Raw genomic sequence first — 18414 nt, 5'->3', positions numbered from 1 at the left:
AGAACTGCTTATTTCTCCCAAAAATGAAGATGACACTAAGAATGTGCTTATTTTGTTCAACAACAATCTAGCTTCTATTTATCAGGAAATTTTTTTTAGAATTTTTGAACAGAAGTTTGACAGATTTGGCACTATGCTATATTATGTTGATATTTTGTTGATATTTCAAACTAGATAAATGGCCCGTTGGGGGCGCAAAATCACAACCTCAACTTCAAATTTAAACAGAATTCAAAAATGTCATTGAAAACTGATTTTTATCCCTAATCAGCATTTTAAAATTTTAAAATTTAACATGAAATAAAACACTCATACTAACACTTACTATATATATTTTTCTGGTAGTTTTTTACTTTCTTGTATATATGAAGTATAGAGAAAGTCTTGTAATCATGCAAAAAAAAAAAAAAAATCGAGATTTTTTGCAAATCTCGACGTTTTAAGCTCCCTGAGTAGGAAAAACATAGTTTTGCAATCTTGTCCGTATGTCTATGTGTGTGTGTGTGTCTGTAAACACAATAACTTACAGCTAGGTTAATGAAATTTCATATATAAGTATTATATCAAAATCGTAGATCCGTATCAACTTTTGAGTGATTTCCATAACCGGAAAGGGAACTTTTTCTACTTTCAATTTTTTAAAAGCCTATAACTTGAGTACTATTTCAGATAGATAAATTAAATTTCACACGTAAGTAAAAGATCTAATTTTCTGCCAAATTTTGAGTAATTTCCTTTGACTGGAAGTAGATCTAGTAATTTTTGCTATTTCCGATTTCTCAAAAAAAGCATGAAAATTTATATGGTACTAATAATATTCCGCATTATTTTGAACATTTTATTTGGCGTTTACTTGGTGTGCAATTCTTTTTTCTACTAGATTTTATTCTATTTTTAAAAGTTTAAGCAATTAAAAATGGATTAAAAATATTGTCTAAATCCCGAGTTGCCATCCCCCATAGTGTTATATAAGAATATTCGAGAAAGTTTAGGGGAGATCACTCCCACCATAGTGCTCACAGGAGAGCCCTGACCCCCTATGCAAATAGTACTCCTGACCCCCTATGCCAGTAGTACCCCTGACCCCCTATGCAAATAGTACTCCTGACCCCCTATGCCAGTAGTACCCCTGACCCCCTATGCCAGTAGTACCCCTGACCCCCTATGCAAATAGTACCCCTGACCCCCTATGCAAGTAGTACCCCTGACCCCCTATGCCAGTAGTACCCCTGACCCCCTATGCCAGTAGTACCCCTGACCGCCTGACACTTAATCAACAGATACCAAGTTTTGAAATAGCCACTCTGGAACTCTGGGCGCCAAACCACTTTTATTTTGAAATATCGCACCCTGCATGGTGCAGGATTATTTTTAAAATTTCCCAGTTTTATTTAAATCTGATGAAAGGTTTAGTAATACATACATGACAAACATACTAATTTTTACATACATAGATGACATTAAAAAAAATAATGATTTTTTTCAAAGCAACGATTACCTAATTTAACTTAATTAATGAAATTAATATCTTTTCTAGCAACTTTGACTGTTAGTTGTTTAGCACTACCCATATTTAGCAGTTTAAAATTATTTTAGCATTGAAAGTTGTTTCTATTCATTGCTATTAGGCTAATTTTAGCTAACAATCATTTGTTTGTTGTGGTTTGGTTAGGTTTTTTCTGACAAATTTTGTCTTGTCCACAGTATTTAACCAAGCAATATCATATGATAGCTGTCAAGGATGCGGCTTTGAACATTTTTTTTAACATCTCTAAATTCACTATCAAACATGGGATGAAATTTTTCCAAGAAGATGCTCATTCTAAGGGAGAGCCGGAGAGGGGAGGTGGTGTGAGCAGAGAGGCGAGAGAGGGGATGATTGAGTGCTTGAGTGCTGTCCTAACTTTGTGGTCTGCTCCACTGATGGAGGACAATACAAACAAGCGTCTGAAGGACATGGTAGGACAAGTCCTGCCCGCTGTACTCACGCAACTCAAGGTAGGTGCCTCTTTTTTTATACCTGAATGGTGTCTCCACCTTTAGTTGGTGTTACCTGGCTCTCTAAGGGCTCCACCTTTAGTTGGTGTTACCTGGCTCTCTAAGGGCTCCACCTTTAGTTGGTGTTACCTGGCTCTCTAAGGGCTCCACCTTTAGTTGGTGTTACCTGGCTCTCTAAGGGCTCCACCTTTAGTTGGTGTTACCTGGCTCTCTAAGGGCTCCACCTTTAGTTGGTGTTACCTGGCTCTCTAAGGGCTCCACCTTTAGTTGGTGTTACCTGGCTCTCTAAGGGCTCCACCTTTAGTTGGTGTTACCTGGCTCTCTAAGGGCTCCACCTTTAGTTGGTGTTACCTGGCTCTCTAAGGGCTCCACCTTTAGTTGGTGTTATCTGGCTCTCTAAGGGCTCCACCTTTAGTTGGTGTTACCTGGCTCTCTAAGGGCTCCACCTTTAGTTGGTGTTACCTGGCTCTCTAAGGGCTCCACCTTTAGTTGGTGTTACCTGGCTCTCTAAGGGCTCCACCTTTAGTTGGTGTTACCTGGCTCTCTAAGGGCTCCACCTTTAGTTGGTGTTACCTGGCTCTCTAAGGGCTCCACCTTTAGTTGGTGTTACCTGGCTCTCTAAGGGCTCCACCTTTAGTTGGTGTTACCTGGCTCTCTAAGGGCTCCACCTTTAGTTGGTGTTACCTGGCTCTCTAAGGGCTCCACCTTTAGTTGGTGTTACCTGGCTCTCTAAGGGCTCCACCTTTAGTTGGTGTTACCTGGCTCTCTAAGGGCTCCACCTTTAGTTGGTGTTACCTGGCTCTCTAAGGGCTCCACCTTTAGTTGGTGTTACCTGGCTCTCTAAGGGCTCCACCTTTAGTTGGTGTTACCTGGCTCTCTAAGGGCTCCACCTTTAGTTGGTGTTACCTGGCTCTCTAAGGGCTCCACCTTTAGTTGGTGTTACCTGGCTCTCTAAGGGCTCCACCTTTAGTTGGTGTTACCTGGCTCTCTAAGGGCTCCACTTTTGTTGATTTTGATGAGCCATCATATTTGGGGAGCAAATTATAGCAACAACATATATGCTTATTACATGTGTTTTTTCAGGGGAAAGAATCCTGTTTAAGATTTCTTGAGGCGTGTTGTCTCTGTCAGCTGAGAGTTTCTTCTGACTTTGCCCTCCTGAGTCCAGAGCAGCTAGAAGAGATTTGGCAAAGTTTGTTTGATCTGTCCGCAACTTTCTTCTGCCACCCAGACTCCAGTGCTGAGCTACATCCAGAGCTAGCAGGGAAGGTCAGAGGTCACACTGATAAGCAGTGGCTGGGCAGGAGAGAGGCGTGGCCCAAACTCCTGGACCAACAGGTGGAAATCTTAACTAGCCTTATGGCCTGTTGGCCACGCCAGTTGTTGGACCAGAAGCTCCAAATGTTCCTTCATATTTTGGTCAGTTACTTATGAGTACATTTTTATTTTCTCTTATACATAATATAGAGCAGTGGGTTTTTTTTTGTGTAGCTACTGAACCCACCCAGCTTTATATGAGTACATTTTTATTTTCTCTTATCAGTTGTATAGAGCACCTTTTTATATGACATTTCTGAAAATCAGGTATTATTCCATGTGCACCAGAGCTCTCTTCTTACCAAATAACAACTTTAAAAAATGTATAGTTTCTATATGGCCATGGTCAACCTAGGTCAGTTTCTAGTCACTTTAAACTCAATTTTTGAGATGACTCAAAGTTTCCCGTTTAAAAGAGAGTAAACAGCAAAGTTTGTCAAGAACAATTTCCCTGCAACTTACCTGCAACTTACCTGCAACTTACCTGCAGGTACCCCATCTAATAGGTCTGATTAACAAACCAAGCAAAAAACACCCACTTTGTTTTTATAGACATATGAGAACCTTTAGGGGAGCTCACTCCCGCTTGTGATTCCGTGTGATGGATTTTTGGAGTGAAGTTTTGCTTGTCTTGGAGTGAAGTTTTGCTTGTCTTGGAGTGAAGTTTTGCTTGTCTTGATGATTGGGTCAGCTTGGTCTCATTTAAAATTTTAAATAGAAAATGTTTACTCCATTTGTTGTAACAACCTATGTTCTGTATGTTCTAAAATATTTGTGTGGTGTGTTGCTCCTGTTCTAGAATATTAGTGTGGTGTGTTGCTCATGTTCTAGAATATTAGTGTGGTGTGTTGCTCATGTTCTAGAATATTAGTGTGGTGTGTTGCTCATGTTCTAGAATATTAGTGTGGTGTGTTGCTCATGTTCTAGAATATTAGTGTGGTGTGTTGCTCATGTTCTAAAATATTTGTGTGGTGTGTTGCTCCTGTTCTAGAATATTAGTGTGGTGTGTTGCTCATGTTCTAGAATATTAGTGTGGTGTGTTGCTCCTGTTCTAGAATGTGTGGTGTGTTGCTCATGTTCTAGAATGTGTGGTGTGTTGCTCATGTTCTAGAATGTGTGGTGTGTTGCTCCTGTTCTAGAATGTGTGGTGTGTTGCTCCTGTTCTAGAATATTAGTGTGGTGTGTTGCTCATGTTCTAGAATATTAGTGTGGTGTGTTGCTCCTGTTCTAGAATATTAGTGTGGTGTGTTGCTCATGTTCTAGAATATTAGTGTGGTGTGTTGCTCCTGTTCTAGAATGTGTGGTGTGTTGCTCATGTTCTAGAATGTGTGGTGTGTTGCTCCTGTTCTAGAATGTGTGGTGTGTTGCTCCTGTTCTAGAATGTGTGGTGTGTTGCTCCTGTTCTAGAATGTGTGGTGTGTTGCTCATGTTCTAGAATGTGTGGTGTGTTGCTCCTGTTCTAGAATGTGTGGTGTGGCTGACCAACGTTGTTTTGCAGGTGCGCGGTGAGGTGCTGGAGTCTGTGTTTGTTGTGACAGCTGTGTGGAGAAGCCTGCTGAGATCTGCGCTCTTGTCTGAGCCTCAGCTCAAAGAACTTTTCAAGCACAATTATCAGGTTTGTTGGCTCATGGCTCTCTGGTCCTACAATTATCAGGTTCGTTGGCTCATGGCTCTCTGGTCCTACAATTATCAGGTTCGTTGGCTCATGGCGTTGGTCCTGGCTCTCCCCCCTTCCCTCCCAGTACCCAAGTTAAAAAAATACTAGTCCCAGTCTTATCAATGACGTGCAACAAGCCTAGAACTCAATGAAATGTAAGAGCTGTGATTGCAGCAACAAGCCTAGAACTCAATGAAATGTAAGAGCTGTGATTGTAGCTCTACGCCCAACTAGAAAACTAAAGATTTTATGGACCTTTTAAAGTAAGGCTGCATCTCACTTTGTTTATTTTGTTATATTTCTTTTGTTTTTGTATAGATTTTTTAGTACAGTCAACTTAAGGAATTATTTTAAAACTAGCAGTCAGTACATGAATTATAGGCCTATATATTTTTGAAGTTATACGTATTTGGTAAAAATCATTTATAAAATTGTTATTGATCAAAACGCAACACCACCTGTTGAGATATTAGTGACAATACAAAGAAATAACTACATAGTTAAAAATCTGGCACATTCAAAATTAACTAAAGAACTAAATAGCTAAAAAAAATCAGCACTTTTAAAATAACAAAGGCTACCAATACTTAGAAAAACCAAATTATATACATTATTAGTCAACACAATACCATATTAAATGCACACACTGATTAAGAAACTTAAATCATTCCATTAAAAACCCAGCTGTTCAATGATATTTATGTTGTTTTTTAAAGTAATTTGTATTAGTTTTGGCCTAGAAAATTGTATACATTTCATAGCGTAAGTCTTGATAAGTAGATCTATAGTTCCTTTCTTCATATTTTAAAATTGGAAGATGACGCCATTAGTTTTGTGTTCTTTCTGTTGTTAAAACATGTGTCATTATTTATTGTGTTCTTTTCACAACAATAAACGCTTTTCTGGTAGCATAATTAAAATTGTGTTTCTACATTCGAATATGCCTTTATTTTTATTTTCTTTCTTAAAAAAAATTTAGTTTATACATTTATAACATCCACCATATTATTTTTAACAAAAGTCTGTACCTTTAAGTTCTCCTTATATCGCTGAACAAACTGATCACATCGCCTAAAAAAACTTGTGGAAATAGAGAGTGAAGTGTGCACATGGGCTTTTATATCTTAGGATAAAATTTGTGTTATTACTCATTTTGTCTAATGGTCTACTAACAAAAAAGCCAAAGGTGGTCTAAAATATGAGAGATGTGTTCATGATTCCTCAGCTGATGTGTGCCTTACTCTCTCTGTTGGACCAGCCTGAGGGTGTGGGCCAGCCATTGACCTCCAGGAGGCGGCTGTTATCACAGTTCATTGTTGAGAGTTTAGCAGATCTACTGGAACTGTCTCAAGTAAGGTTCTAACTTGGTCTTAAAGTAAAACAATCAGTGCCATGGCAGTTTTTAAATTGCTTGATTTGTATCAGACACAGGTAACGCCTCAAATGATCACCCTGTGCCTGCACGCAGCCTTGACCTTGACAATGAGATCACCAGATGACCTTAAGTCAGTGTACAGACTGAGTAACTCACTCTTGGTCTACCACACTGTGACAGCACTCACTCTCATACCTGGACTTGTGGCCCTTGCAAACAATATCCTTTGAGCTAACCCTTGACTTATGGCCCTTGCAAACAATATCCTTTGAGCTAACCCTTGACTTATGGCCCTTGCAAACAATATCCTTTGAGCTAACCCTTGACTTGTGGCCCTTGCAAACAATATCCTTTGAGCTAACCCTAACCCTTGACTTATGGCCCTTGCAAACAATATCCTTTGAGCTAACCCTTGACTTGTGGCCCTTGCAAACAATATCCTTTGAGCTAACCCTTGACTTATGGCCCTTGCAAACAATATCCTTTGAGCTAACCCTAACCCTTGACTTGTGGCCCTTGCAAACAATATCCTTTAGGCTAACCCTTATCCGCTCAGTCTCTTTAATTTCAGTTAAAAAAAAATCAAAGCTGTCAGCATTAAAATTCTCTAACCCGTTACCCATAAATCAGCCAGAATATTGTGCCCATGAAATGTTTGCGCTGTATAATCAGCCAGAATATTGTGCCCATTAAATGTTTGCGCTTTATAATCAGCCAGAATATTGTGCCATGACATTTTTCCTTAAGATACAAACAGCTACTCAAGACCTGCATGCAGTTTGGTGGAGAAACCAAACTGGGAGATGATTCTCAAGAATTAGCACATTTGACAGAGTGCTCTAATCTTGTTGCCAGGTCAGTTCCATGTCTGATCACCTGCCATACATCACTCAACCAAACACCTTGTGACACACGCATACATCACTCAACCAAACACCTTGTGACACACACATACATCACACACCATACATCACTCAACCAAACACCTTGTGACACACGCATACATCACACACCATACATCACTCAACCAAACACCTTGTGACACACACATACATCACTCAACCAAACAACTTGTGACACACGCATACATCACACACCATACATCACTCAACCAAACACCTTGTGACACACACATACATCACTCAACCAAACAACTTGTGACACACGCATACATCACACACCATACATCACTCAACCAAACACCTTGTGACACACACATACATCACACACGCACACATACATCACACACCATACATCACACAACCAAACACCTTGTGACACACGCATACATCACACACCATACATCACTCAACCAAACACCTTGTGACACACACATACATCACACACGCACACATACATCACACACCATACATCACACAACCAAACACCTTGTGACACACACATACATCACACAACCAAACACCTCGTGACACACACATACATCACACACCATACATCACTCAACCAAACACCTTGTGACACATGCATACATCACACACACATACATCACTCAACCAAACACCTTGTGACACACACATACATCACTCAACCAAACACCTTGTGACACATGCATACATCACTCAACCAAACACCTTGTGACACACACATACATCACTCAACCAAACACCTTGTGACACATGCATACATCACACACCATACATCACTCAACCAAACACCTTGTGACACACGCATACATCACACACACACACATACATCACTCAACCAAACACCTTGTGACACACACATACATCACTCAACCAAACACCTTGTGACACACACATACATCACTCAACCAAACACCTTGTGACACACGCATACATCACACACACATACATCACTCAACCAAACACCTTGTGACACACACATACATCACTCAACCAAACACCTTGTGACACACACATACATCACTCAACCAAACACCTTGTGACACACACATACATCACACACACACACATCACTCAACCAAACACCTTGTGACACACACATACATCACTCAACCAAACACCTTGTGATACATTCATCACACAATCAAACTCCTTGTCTAATTTCTTAACCAAATTTTATATCCCATCTTCCCCACAAAACTTAATTAACTTGCAACAAAATTCTATTTCCCCCAACTTAACATAATTCCCCGAACTGTTTAATTTCCATCAACCCTATTTGATTTCCCTCAATGAAATATTCCAAAATTTGAATCCCCCCAATGAAATATTCCAAAATTTGAATCCCCCAATGAAATATTCCAAAATTTGAATCCCCCCCTCCCCCCAATGAAATATTCCAAAATTTGAATCCCCCCCTCCCCCCCAATGAAATATTCCAAAATTTGAATCCCCCCAATGAAATATTCCAAAATTTGAATCCCCCCAATGAAATATTCCAAAATTTGATTTCCCCAGACTGTTGACTTTGTTTTCCACGAGCACATTTAGAAATGAGCTGAGTAAAGTTGCTCACACCATCATTGGCACCTACATCTTGGAACTACAGCAACAGCCCCTGCACACCCACATCAAGGTCTGGCTCATTAGGCTGACACAGATGTTTATGGCTTCAGTTTTTTATTGTTTAAAACATGACATTTTGACATTTGTAGCACATGTTGACTTGCCTCTAAAACATGACATTTAGACATTTGTAGCACATGTTGACATACCTCTAAAACATGACATTTAGACATTTGTAGACAATCTACTTGACTTTGTGTTCTTTCAGAGAGCACTTGTTCCAGGCATCTACAAACTCATGAGCATATGTGATAAGTTCCGCTTGACTGCCCTCAACTCCGCCCTGCCCCCTGGGGTCAAAGACACTTTTAAAGTCCTGCACCAAGACTATGAGAAATATCATCGCTACACGGGACTAGTCTAACTTGACACTGGACTAGTCTAACTTGACACTGGACTAGTCTAACTTGACACTGGACTAGTGTAACTTGACACTGGACTAGTCTAACTTGCCACTGGACTAGTCTAACTTGCCACTGGACTAGTCTAACTTGCCACTGGACTAGTCTAACTTGACACTGGAAAACATGTCTGATGTAAATAAACCTGGCCACTTTCATTTGCGCGCTCTTCTTTTCTTGTCCCTTGTGTTAGACTTTCCTCCCCTGGCTGTTCCTGCAAGTGAGGGTTGCATGATCTTCATCTGCAGACATTCATCAGACAGGTTAGAATCTTGTGACACCATTTTTATCCTAACCAGAAGAATATTCTAAGATAGTGGATACTAAAGTTGTTCATATATCTTAAAAAGTAAAAGTTATTTAAATATTTTTTTTGACATTCTCAAAACTACCATGTTTGGAGGGCAAAATCTGTATAAGTAGATGACACAAACTCAATCTTTTGAAAACATAAAGACACACAGAAAACAGACCCAATTTTTTTAAACCTAAAAAATAAGTACATCATTTTAATTAATTGCATTGAAATTGTTCTCACTTTTTGATAAAATTAAGAAGGGAAGTAAAAACAATTGTGTATATTTTTAAAAAAATCTCCAAAATTTTCTGATGAAAAAGCATACTTGATCAAAATGTAGGGGAACAATGCCTCTGTAACTTATTTATAATTTACATGCTATCCAACATTTTTTTCCTAGACTATATTCTTTTTAAAAGGCTCAAATATGGGTTTATTTTCAAGGTGACTGCAAACACTGATCATTATATATATATACATAAATCAATATATAAATCAACATATAAATCAGTATATAAATATATATCAATAAAAAAATATTTATCAATATATATATATATCAACATATAAATATATATCAATATATAAATATATATCAATATATAAATATATATCAATATATAAATATATATCAATATATAAATATATATCAATATATAAATATATATCAATATAAATCAATGTATAAATATAAATCAATGTATAAATATAAATCAATGTATAAATATAAACCAATGTATAAATATAAACCAATGTATAAATATAAACCAATGTATAAATATAAACCAATGTATAAAAATAAACCAATGTATAAATATAAACCAATGTATAAATATAAAACAATGTATAAATATAAACCAATGTATAAATATAAACCAATGTATAAATATAAACCAATGTATAAATATAAATCAATGTATAAATATAAACCAATGTATAAATATAAACCAATGTATAAATATAAACCAATGTATAAATATAAACCAATGTATAAATATAAACCAATGTATAAATATAAACCAATGTATAAATATAAACCAATGTATAAATATAAATCAATGTATAATTATAAATCAATATATAAATAGAAATCAATGTATAAATAGAAATCAATATATATCAATATATAAATATATATAAATACACATCAATATGTAAATACACATCAATATATAAATACACATCAATATATAAATACACATCAATGTATAAATATATTTCAATATATAAATATATTTCAATCTATAAATTTATTTCAATGTATAAATATATTTCAATGTATAAATATATTTCAATATATATATTTCAATATATAAATATATTTCAATATAAATATATTTCTATATCTATCTATCTATATATATAATTCTCTTCTGGGAGCCGTTAGAAAACAAGCTGCAAGCGCCTCCTTGCAGTCCCCTCTCTTTATATCTATCACTATCACTACCACCCCACCCCCACATTGTCTGGTGAGCTGTGGTCACGCTGTTTACATTTTACAATCATAGAGACGGGTTTGGTGACGGCTATTAGGGGCAGATAATTTAGTTTGAAACGATTTTAAACTTAGAGGAGGTAACTAAGAGGAGGCTGCTTTCACGTGGGGAGGGGGGGGGGGTTAGTGTTTTAAAGCAAATATTTTCAGTGGCAGCATTGCTACTGTCGAATTCACAAATTATAAATTACTGAAAAGTAGAAAAAAAAACAACTAAATAGCGGCGTATGATACGCAGCAGGTCGGCTCGTATAAATATATTTCAATATATAAATATATTTAAATATATAAATATATTTCAATATATAACTTAATATAAGTATACTTCAATATATAAATATATTTCAATATATAACTTAATATAAGTATACTTCAAAATATAAATATATATCAATATATAAATATATATCAATATATATCAATATATCAATATATATCAATATATAAATATATTTACACTTTCTTGCCGCCTACATTCATGTCCTGGACCCACCCACCTACTCACCTTTTGCTTCAGATGATCAGGTTTCAGAGTTTTTAGCTCCGCCCATTTGGCGTACAAATAACTCTCCTCATCGCTGACCTCCTCGGTGGATGCCGTGTCCTGACTGAGCGAGTCGCCCCAGTCCTCGCCCGGGGGGTCGGACATCTCGTCGTCCACCAGAGCACCACTGTGGGCGGAGCTATATGTCATCATTGTTTTCAAACGGTTTTTGCACCTGCGAGCCAGATCTTGACAGAACTTGAATGGCATAACACGTTTGGTGAAACTGATTGGAAATGTGTAGCGCTGGGTGACCTTCAATGGCGCCATCTTGGACGCCTCGTTCTGAAGGTTTGGCGCGGAGTGATTTCCTTTTGTCTTCCTGTTGACCTTGCGTGATTGTTTGAACCTGGAGCCAATTCTATGGTATGATGACGTCAATTTCTTCTTTATCTTACGTTTATTAGCCGAGTTTCTAGAACAATTGGATCTATTTCCAGCTAACGTTGGCCATTTTTTGACCTGACCACTAAAGGCCTGACCGCTGAGAGATTCTGAATGTCTTCGCTTGGACGCCGAACTTTTGTGTTGCTTCCTCGGGTGTCTGGCCAACATCGGCGTCTGTCCTGTATCTAGTTCAAGCCCTGCAGTACCTGCCACGGGCAGCCCTGTAGTACCTGCCACAGGCAGCCCTGTAGTACCTGTCACAGGCAGCCCTGAAGTACCTGTCACAGGCAGCCCTGTAGTACCTGCCACAGGCAGCCCTGTAGTACCTGTCACAGGCAGCCCTGTAGTACCTGTCACAGGGAGCACTGCGGTACCTGCCACAGGGAGCCCTGTAGTACCTGTCACCGTCAGCCATGTAGTACGCGTCACAGGGAGCCCTGCAGTACCTGCCACAGGCAGCCCTGCAGTACCTGTCGCTGCAGTTTTTCCCGTGATGTTGGGTCTAGCCAGAGCTCGCGTCGCCTTAGCTCTTGTTGCCTTTGAGGCTAATGGCTTCAGCCCTGAAGTACCCGCTAATGGAAGCATTGGCCATGAGTGGTCTGGTTCTTGTAGCACTGATTTAGTACAACTTGCCAGTGTTAGTACCGATTTGGTAGAGCTTGACACTGGTAGTTCTGATTTAGCTGAACTTGCCAGTGTTAGCACTGATTTAGCTGAACTTGCTACTGGTAGTACTGATTTAGCTGAACTTGCTACTGGTAGTACTGATTTAGCTGAACTTGCTACGGGTAGTACTGATTTAGCTGAACTTGCTACTGGTAGTACTGATTTAGCTGAACTTGCTACTGGTAGTACTGATTTAGCTGAACTTGCTACGGGTGGTACTGATTTAGCTGAACTTGCTACGGGTGGTACTGATTTAGCTGAACTTGCTACGGGTAGTACTGATTTAGCTGAACTTGCTACTGGTAGTACTGATTTAGCTGAACTTGACACTTGTAGTACTGCTTTTAATGGGCTTTTTACCGACTGCACTTGTAGTGTTGGGCTTGTCAAGTGTAGCATTGAACCGGGGGGCCTCGCCGGCGGGAGGGCTGTGCCCTTGTTGCCCGCATGTCGATGGGGTCTGGGGCACCCATGTCTGCTCCCCCGGGATTGGAGGGCACCGTTGTTGACGTTTTGCTGGGGCAGCGAGAGGGCGGGGCACAGGTAGGGCAGACTCGTATTGTCTCTCGACACACACGGCGCCCGGGCAAGGGGCCAGAAACTGATGTCATCCAGAGTCAAGGACGACCTCAAGCTATTTTTGTCCTGCCTAGAGCGGCGTATCAAAGGGCAGGAGACAACACTTAATCCCGCCCCCTCACTGCAATACAAGACTCGAGAGATTTCTACCTTAGACATACTGGTGTTGGAAATATTGCAATCAAATGTTTGAACAGGACGATACAAACCAGATTCACATCAATCTCACATCAAGCGATTCACATCCACACAGTGTTTGGCCAGCTCGCCTGGACTTCGGTGGCCTCTAGCACGAGCACAGCTCGGCCGAAATCAACAAAGAGTGGAGGGGAGTGGGCGGCCTGGTACCAATGAATGGACTCGCGTCATTCTGCTCGAGGCTGGAGCCAATCTTGGCGCGCTGCCCGCTGATGAGCCCCGACCAAGCCAGACTTTGTCTGGGCATGGACCCAACGTCTGCTTCAGACGTTTGTTTTTCTGCTTGTCTGCGGCCACTGACAAGTTGAGAACAGGCGGCCAGCAGACGATCGTAGATCTGTTGCCAGGTGTCAGCCGATACCTGGACACTCTTGGAACCAGCAAGTTCCCTGAGAGCGAGAAGGGCCGCAGCGGAGAAAAGCCCGGCTAGACCTAACCAATATGGCGTCTTATCAGCGACCCCTGGGGGAGGGCAGTGGTTTGACGGCCGGCAAGCCTTGACCCGCGTTTTGTCTGCTGTACCTGTATCAAGCCTGCTATAGTAGTTGGGGTCAATGTCACTTATCCTACGGAGACGGTTGTTAATGGTGAGTTTGAGAGGTCGTGCGGCAGTTAGTTTCATGGGTCGCCCTCGCTACATCGTGTTGCCTCCAGTAAGTCGTCACAGTTCGTTCAATGGCAGCGCTGAACGCTGGGCAGAATTACGTCGGCTGTGTAGAACCAAATAGAATCAATTGACCTTGTGAACTGACGAACATCAATTAGGTCCAGTTACTGTCGCAAAAGATATTTGCACAAATGTCCATAGACAATGCCCATCTAAACGAATGGACAATAGCCCAATAGGACGGAGTGGCTTAGCGGTAGAGAGCTAGACTGCTAACCCGAATGTCTCGTGCTCGAGTCCCTGAGTTCACCCAGCTCTGATGGGTGCCTAACTCACGTTAGAGAAAGTAAAGGCGACTGTGCATATTGCTGACCACACTATCCCTTCATATGCCGAGGTCACAGAAACAGGCGAGCTCTACTTCACTTGCCCCATAGACCGTCAGGGAACTTTTACTGTTACATTTTACATGATCACGTGATCATGTCACTATAAACCTTATTCTGTACATCCTTATCATAAATTGATCAACATAGCTAGGTAAACCTTATTCTGTACATCCTTATCATAACTTGATCAACATAGCTAGGTAAACCTTATTCTGTACATCCTTATCATAACTTGATCAACATAGCTAGGTAAACCTTATTCTGTACATCCTTATCATAAATTGATCAACATACATAGAACTCAAAGATTTTTAACTATTTAAAAAAAAAGTAGGGCGTGGAATAGCCTCCGGTCACCCCCCATTTAAGTACATGTTTTTCGTGGGGAAAACAGATTTCAATCCATTGGTTAAATAATAGCAGATCTACTGATCTAGATAGAATTAAAATGAATAGAAACACTGGAAGGGAAAACTTCTTTTAGAGCAGGAGAAACTCAGAGAAGAACTCGCTTTTCGTTTCTTTGTCATCAGAAACTACAGCCCTATAAACAATTGTATTGTACCTCTCTGGAAATAGATTTTGAAATGATTGAGATGCATGAAGCATGACGTGATCTATCCCCTACATGAAGCATGACGTGATCTATCCCCTACATGAAGCATGACGTGATCTATCCCCTACATGAAGCATGACGTGATCTATCCCCTACATGAAGCATGACGTGATCTATCCCCTACATGAAGCATGACGTGATCTATCCCCTACATGAAGCATGACGTGATCTATCCCCTACATGAAGCATGACGTGATCTATCCCCTACATGAAGCATGACGTGATCTATCCCCTACATGAAGCATGACGTGATCTATCCCCTACATGAAGCATGACGTGATCTATCCCCTACATGAAGCATGACGTGATCTATCCCCTACATGAAGCATGACGTGATCTATCCCCTACATGAAGCATGACGTGATCTATCCCCTACATGAAGCATGACGTGATCTATCCCCTACATGAAGCATGACGTGATCTATCCCCTACATGAAGCATGACGTGGTCTATCCCCTACATGAAGCATGACGTGATCTATCCCCTACATAACAACAGAAGTTCTGAAAGATCGGCACGTGCAGTAGCCACCGTCAGCATGGCGCAGCCCCCTACCCCTCGCCCCCACCCCTCGGCCCTACCCCTCGCCCCCACCCATCGCCCCCACCCCTCGCCCCCACCCCACTCCTACAGCCCTGGGTATAACCCGTTTGTTAATGGCATCACCATTGGTTTATAGTGACTAATGGTATCACCATTGGTATATAGTGACTAATGGTATTACCATTGGTTTATAGTGACTAATGGTATCACCATTGGTATATAGTGACTAATGGTATTACCATTGGTTTATAGTGACAAATGGCATCACCATTGGTTTATAGTGACAAATGGTATCACCATTGGTTTATGGTGACTAATGGTATCACCATTGGCTTACGGTGACTAATGGTATTTCCCATATGGTATCTAAAGCTAGGTTATCCCCCATACATAGACTGAGCTGGATCAGCTTACCAAACTCAAAACGCAGCCTCCAAATGTCAACATAGCCGGGACGTTGTGTAAGCAAATGTCGCGTTCAAATGTGGCGCTCTATGGTGCACTAGGGTGTATATTTAAAGAAAATGCGTTGAGCTGCAATGTAGGCTTTCAATGCAGATCGCCCTATATGAACTATGTTGAGGTGATTATGCGAATCTTAGTTCCTTAGAGAGGGTCCTTATATTAACATGCAGAATCTTATAGTGTGCAAACCAGAGACAATATATGTGATAAGCTCAAACGGATTCTGTGGCTCTGTATGTATTTATATGACAATGAACCGAGGACGGACATTTTGACAATAGAAGCATATAGTAGTAACATACCTAAGTGTTTATTATCTAAAAGTAATAATTTTAAAAAAATATTATATAAGGGTATGTAAAATAAATTTCATTTCCCAAACGTATAATTTTAATTAAAGTCATGTGGAATAAACAAAGTCAACGAATATGTATCAGTATCATCCTTCACAAAAGTTTTAAAAGTGTACAAATTACTTCACTTTGATCCTTTATTGCCAATTACTTCCCTTGATAGATCACAAAACGAATATTAATTCCATTTAATGGCGGGGAAATAAATACTTTTTATTACTTTGTTTTGGTGTTAGAAAAAAATTATAGAATTAGCGTGGATTGATAGATTGCAATATGGTAAGTAAAACACGGATATTTTAACTACTGCCTTTTATTTATTTTATACACTGAACACACTGTTTACTAATTATTATTTTTAATCAATAACAGTTTAGAATCCGCTACTAAATGACATCTATGTTTATTTCTATCTTTCGGTTTGCGTAAAAGCTGGGGTATCATAGTCGTTCACTAAATTGAATCAGGCACGTCTGCCAGCGCCCCGGCCTATCCTGTAAGCCCTATGGTGCATACGTCCGTTTTTAACAGAGCGATAGACTATGGATAAGAAATATTACTATAGTAATATAATTGAATCCGGGCGTCCTCTGGCGCCCCGACAGGGTGCCATATTGGGCCCCGAGCCTTCTCGTGAGCGTTTGGGCGCTTACGTTCTTTTTAAACAGTGCGATAGACTGGATAGACTAAAGATGAGAAAGCTTACAAAAGTCCTTCACTAAATCGAATCAGGGCGTCCTCTGGCGCCCATACAGAGTGCTATTTGGCACCCCGGGCTATGGCGCCTACGTTCGTTTAAGTGAGTGCAAAATACTATGGATAAATTGGAGGATTATAGTCGTTTACTAAGTTGAATTAGCCATTTGGCGTCCCGGGCTAGACTCAGAGCACTATTATTGTTTGCGTTTAGGTTTGAGTTTGTATACTAATTCTATTTGTGTTTATGTTAGTGTATGTGTTTGCCTTTGTGTTTGCGTTTGCATTGGCTTTTTTGTGATTTCTTTGTGTTTTTGGTTGGGTTTATATGTTTTCGTTTGTGATTGCCTTTTCTTTTTTGTTTGTGTTTGGTCTTGTGTTTGTGTTTGCTATCTTTTATTTGTGTTTTCTTTGTGTTTGTGTTTGCGTTATGTTTTCGGTTTTTGTGTGTTTTGGTTTTGTTTGGTTGTGGATAGGGTTAATTCGAAAAGTAATATATTTCCTAAACCCGGGCAAAACAGGGAATATGCTGCTTAATAAACACACAAGTCATGGTCTTTTACAGTTTTTTCACCGAGTCCAGTGCAGGGCCTAGCATGGACGACTAGTATCTTCATAAATGGCATCAATACAAATGGTATAATAAATATATATATGTAGTAGATATTTAGTAATTCTCTCTTTCTCTCTCTCGCTCTCTCTCTCTCTCTCTCTCTCTCTAACTAATGGGAAAGTTTCACAAAAAATTAATGTTAGTGGGGTGGCGTCCCGGTAAGGTGCGATTCAGCGCCCCAGGCTCAACGGGAACACTATGACACCTTCATTCGCTTTAAAAAGTGCGATTATCTGTGGATATGATGGGCTACTATAATCATTCACTCAGTTGAATCAGGCGCATCCTCCGGCAGGGTGCGATTCAGCGAACCGGGCTCCACCGCGAGTACTCTTGCGCCTACGTTTGTTTTAAAGAGTGCAGTACACGATGGATAAGATGGATGACTATAATCGTTGACTAAATCGAATTAGGCGTGTCCCACGACTCCCCGGCAGGGTGCGATTTAACACACCTAAAGCACTATGGCTCCTACGTGCGTTTTTAAGAGCAACCTACAATCGCGACACGTGACTGTACTTGGCGTCCCTGTGGTAGTGTATCTGGTAGCTCCCGATAGCGCCCCGCGACGCCCCTAACTTCGGGCGGTCGCCGAGATGGACTCTAACTCAATATTAAAGAGGATGATAACGTACAGTCAACTCTTTCATACAACATCTAGGCGGCAGTGTTTACAACCCTTCAGCCCATCAACTACGATCCAAGAA

The 18414-nt window shown here is 40.1% G+C and overlaps 2 protein-coding genes across 4 annotated transcripts in view; one reads left to right on the top strand and one right to left on the bottom strand.

Annotated features, from left to right (window-relative positions):
- LOC131942406 (unhealthy ribosome biogenesis protein 2 homolog) overlaps positions 1-9416 on the top strand; it is a 48645-nt gene extending 39229 nt beyond the window's left edge. For both annotated transcript variants that reach the window (XM_059302272.1, XM_059302271.1), the window contains exons 24-31: positions 1705-1998; positions 3082-3417; positions 4814-4930; positions 6198-6323; positions 6398-6567; positions 7104-7202; positions 8750-8867; positions 9066-9416. In XM_059302272.1, coding sequence (XP_059158255.1) covers positions 1705-1998; positions 3082-3417; positions 4814-4930; positions 6198-6323; positions 6398-6567; positions 7104-7202; positions 8750-8867; positions 9066-9221 — 1416 coding nt within the window. In that variant the 3' untranslated portion in view covers positions 9222-9416. The remainder of the gene's footprint in view (positions 1-1704; positions 1999-3081; positions 3418-4813; positions 4931-6197; positions 6324-6397; positions 6568-7103; positions 7203-8749; positions 8868-9065) is intronic.
- LOC131942408 (mucin-19) overlaps positions 9370-18414 on the bottom strand; it is a 13186-nt gene continuing 4141 nt past the window's right edge. The window contains exons 1-3 of one of the 2 annotated variants that reach the window (XM_059302273.1): positions 15995-16060; positions 11557-14135; positions 9370-9500 (exon numbers count right to left, since the gene is read on the bottom strand). In XM_059302273.1, coding sequence (XP_059158256.1) covers positions 9414-9500; positions 11557-13386 — 1917 coding nt within the window. In that variant the 5' untranslated portion in view covers positions 13387-14135; positions 15995-16060 and the 3' untranslated portion in view covers positions 9370-9413. Of the gene's footprint in view, positions 9501-11556; positions 14136-15994; positions 16061-18414 lie in introns of those variants that run through there. The other variant, XM_059302274.1, reaches the window with a different exon arrangement.

This window comes from Physella acuta, unplaced genomic scaffold (assembly GCF_028476545.2).
Source record: "Physella acuta isolate Inbredline_101_S28 unplaced genomic scaffold, ASM2847654v3 ptg000405l, whole genome shotgun sequence".
In the NCBI taxonomy this organism is placed as follows: Eukaryota; Metazoa; Mollusca; class Gastropoda; family Physidae; genus Physella; species Physella acuta.
The sequence above is the reverse complement of the archived record's forward strand: the minus strand, read 5'-3'. Positions and strand labels throughout refer to the sequence as shown.